General features: G+C 37.2%; 2 protein-coding genes across 2 annotated transcripts in view; both read left to right on the top strand.

Moving 5' to 3' along the window:
- Window positions 1–487: 487 nt before the first annotated feature.
- Window positions 488–3,503, top strand: LOC107869998 (the record flags this gene model as incomplete). Its single annotated transcript, XM_047412314.1, is given in 6 exon segments — window positions 488–598; window positions 993–1,290; window positions 1,424–1,495; window positions 1,875–1,937; window positions 2,013–2,200; window positions 3,125–3,503. Coding segments are annotated over 4 exon segments (510 nt in total), but the record flags the coding sequence as incomplete, so codon positions are not given.
- LOC107869966 (phenylalanine N-monooxygenase CYP79D16-like) overlaps window positions 2,846–3,575 on the top strand; it is a 2,491-nt gene continuing 1,761 nt past the window's right edge. The window contains exons 1-2 of the mRNA XM_047412913.1: window positions 2,846–2,878; window positions 3,125–3,257. Of these exons, the coding sequence (XP_047268869.1) occupies window positions 2,846–2,878; window positions 3,125–3,257 (166 nt within the window). The remainder of the gene's footprint in view (window positions 2,879–3,124; window positions 3,258–3,575) is intronic.

Genomic DNA, 3,575 nt, shown 5'->3' with positions numbered 1-3,575 from the left:
TTTTGTATGAATTTTATGTTGATTTGTGATTGTCGTTTTGATTCACAGATTGGCTTAAGAATTTCTCATCATTTCTCTCGTGCTTGCAAGAGAAATGATGCAAAATAGAAAATATTGACTGTAAAACTTTGTGACATACATAGATGTATTGTTCTGTTTAAACTTGTTAAAAACTCCCATCTTCTTTACTCTTTATTTACTTTTCTCCGTTGTTTTTAAGAAAGACGCCTATTGCAGACTCAAATTAACCAAATAAGAATATCCCTTCTTTCTCAGTTTAAGCTTCTAGATTTGGTACACATCATTCAATATCCCTTCGTAACTATTCTGAATTTCTTACAAGGTGCACCATTTTGTAAGTTTGAAAAGCTTAAACATTCCAATGCATTTAAACATACGCATGCAAATAATTGTGACAAATTTCCATAATAGATAATGCTCAGTTGTATAGAGAACTTGGGACAATATTAACGCCTTCAGCTTGCAGGGGATTGGTCACTTAATGTATTTGGAACTGAGGAAAAGATTGCAACATGTGGGTGTTAGAACAGTACTTTGCTGGGGAGATAAGGAGTCTGAAGGATTTTGGCTTAAGCAGGTAACCCTTCGACGATGCTTGTATGGGATTGAAGGATAACCAATCCTGTCTGGTTTTAAAATATTATGCATTAGTAACATCATCTCTCCAAGCAAGGAAATATGAAACAAGTATTTTCTAACAATAAAGGACTACCAAAAAGCATGCTTTGTAAGATAAGTTTTATAGTTTTATGATCTTTATCACGTCAAATACCAAATATCAAAATGTATCATGGAATTTACTGTCAGATGTATCCGTCTGCATTTCTCATGGATAATTAGATATGGATAATACAAACCAAACAGGTGCATAGATGCTGGCCATACTGCACTCTGACCAATAGTTATTGATCTTGTATGCACATGCTTTCACTGTTGCTCCTATACTCTATGATAATAAGCAATATCGGCAGGGGTTTTCAGTTATTGGTCAAGTTGACACGAAAGGCAGAGCTCGCAGGCTCCCTATCAAGGCTGATATTCGAAAAGCATTGTGCTTTCCTGGTGGTTCAAATCTCATGATTTCTCATTTCAATAAGGATAACTTACACGGTTCTGCAGTGTATCTAAATCTGAAGTTCCCTTTAAAGCCTTCACTAGAGGATTGCCGATCTCCAATGCGCCAAGAACAAAGGGATACTCTGTCTGAGGGAGATAATCTTTCCCAGAGCAGAAATCAGGCAACTAAAACTGCGGATTCTAACTACTATGGTAAGTTGCTAGCTACATGGTGACTTCAGTAATCTTAATGTCAAAGACCAGTATTATATTTTATCAGTTTATTTCAGATTAATTGATGATATGTTCTTTCTTAATGTCACTTTCATCTTTTGATTATGAAAAGGATATTTTGTCCAAGATCGACATCTTAAGAGCTTGTACAAAATTGTCGCAGCACGTGAAAATAAGACATTAGGTAACATTTTATGCAAAATATCCCAAAACTATGTGAAAATCTAGGTCTACATTCATAGGATAAATCTTTGATAGGTTGGTTTTCATTGTTGTGCTTTTAATAAAATAAGTAGGATATTCATGTCTGAAACAATTGGGCAGAGTGGTACCAAAACATTAAGATACTATTTAAATGTCCTTTGAGTTTTTGAACTAATGTCTACTGTCTTTGTTTTTAGTTGTATGGACAATACTTCATGCATTCACTTCTATCTCTTGTTCTTTTTGTCCAGCTTTACTTTCTGGTTTCCAGAATTTGTAACCTAAGTTCTTGCAAGTAGCTAGACTTCTAAATTTGGTTGGGTGTTTTCTTGTTTTTGGTCTTGTGGAAATGTGATCAGAGCTTGGATACTGTCACCAAGTTGGTTGAAAGAAAGCTTCCGGAATGGCAAATTTATCGATGGGTAAAAATTATTACTTTTGACCTCAACTGGAATATTTTTAACAGTTGTTGATCAGGCCCCATTGTTGTTTTTCAGATGAAATGCCTTCTATTTCGAGGGATGAAGATTATGAACTGAAGTAAAGAAGTGAGCTAAAAGGGGCAGTTCTTAGAGCAAAAGCATACCCCCAAGCTCTACTCAAGGGTTATGACATATGTCTTGCTGCTCATATTCATCCTCCAGTTGGTACTTTATCATCCATTGTGAAATCTGCAGGCGGAAATGTGAGTCAATATTTACTTTACGAGAAAACATTTTTCAGAATTTTTTAAATTGCTGTTTATGAAGTCATATAGCCAACCCCAACGTGTTCTGGACAATAGTTGTAAGAAATGAGGTTTTTGTTGTTCCAAAATTATGTCAAACTTGAGTTCTGAGGTTTTCGTTGTTACAAAATTATGTCAAACTTGAGCTCTCTACGTGAAAGAAAACCACTACAGGAATAATTTGAAACCAGAGGAAATTATGTTATTTATGTCAAGAAATGGACCTTGGGCCTAACTCAACCTCAAAAGCTAGCTACCCAAGTCCATATAAGCAAACCACTAGTCCATTCCCCAACCAATGTGAGACTTGTACCCACTCTAACAATTTAGGAGCACTGGTCAACTTTCTTGGCAGAATTCGGTTTATGGCGTTTTATAGCTCTATCGACCATTTGTTGGAGAAGGGGAAGCAACAAGAGTGACCAATGCTTTAGTTAACCCTTTATGTTTAATGACGCCCTCGTGACCCTCTTTAAAGAGACAATAATTCTTTGATCACCGTACTACTCTGCCTTGAAGGGGAGCCTTGGAGTAACCTTACAAGTTGTTGCCATGTGACCAGGAGGTCACGGGTTCAAGCCTTGGAAACAGCCTGTGGCAGAAATGCAACGTAAGGCTGTGGCTGCCCTTTTTACCGTACTCCTCTGCCTTCCCCAGTAAAAATCTTTCCAACGGTCGCTCAAGCACTTTCACGCAACAAGAAAGCAAAGCCATTAGTCAGGCTGAGCACATAAGTTCCATTGTGGTCCGGCCCTTCCAACCCCCCTCCCTCCCTTTTCTTGAGCATCTATTGTGTACACACTTTAGGTACATACGATATGTATCCCAACAGTTTAACTTCCCGTGCATTATTTTTACATGCATTTCTTATTACATTCTTAGGTTATATGCGGACTCGATCAAGTGAAAGACGAATCTAAAACCATATTCATCGCATGCGAAGAAGACATGGATGAAGCGTTGTCAGCAGTGAAGAAGGGACTATGGACTTTCAGCAGTGACTGGTTTATGAACTGTGTCATGAAACAAGAGCTTGACTTAGGAGCTCCTCAATTTGCGGAGTCCCTCTAAGGCACATATAACATATATATATATGAGCAAACTGGTCTGATAAATACGAAAAAAATGTGAATATCTCTTACAAAGAACGTTGAAGAAAAAACTCAGGACTAATGTACATGTGCTGTTTGTATCGACAGTTGGGGAGAAACACAACAGGTGTTTTAGTTTCTTATAAATTATGAAATGGAGTTATACTCAACATCTGATACTCAGGGTCATTTTTCTTTCTAGTTTCATCTAAATGTTATTGACTACACCTTTCCCCAGAGGC

This window comes from Capsicum annuum, chromosome 5, assembly GCF_002878395.1.
Source record: "Capsicum annuum cultivar UCD-10X-F1 chromosome 5, UCD10Xv1.1, whole genome shotgun sequence".
NCBI classification, from domain to species: Eukaryota; Viridiplantae; Streptophyta; class Magnoliopsida; order Solanales; family Solanaceae; genus Capsicum; species Capsicum annuum.
This window is presented reverse-complemented; position numbering and strand designations above follow the sequence as displayed.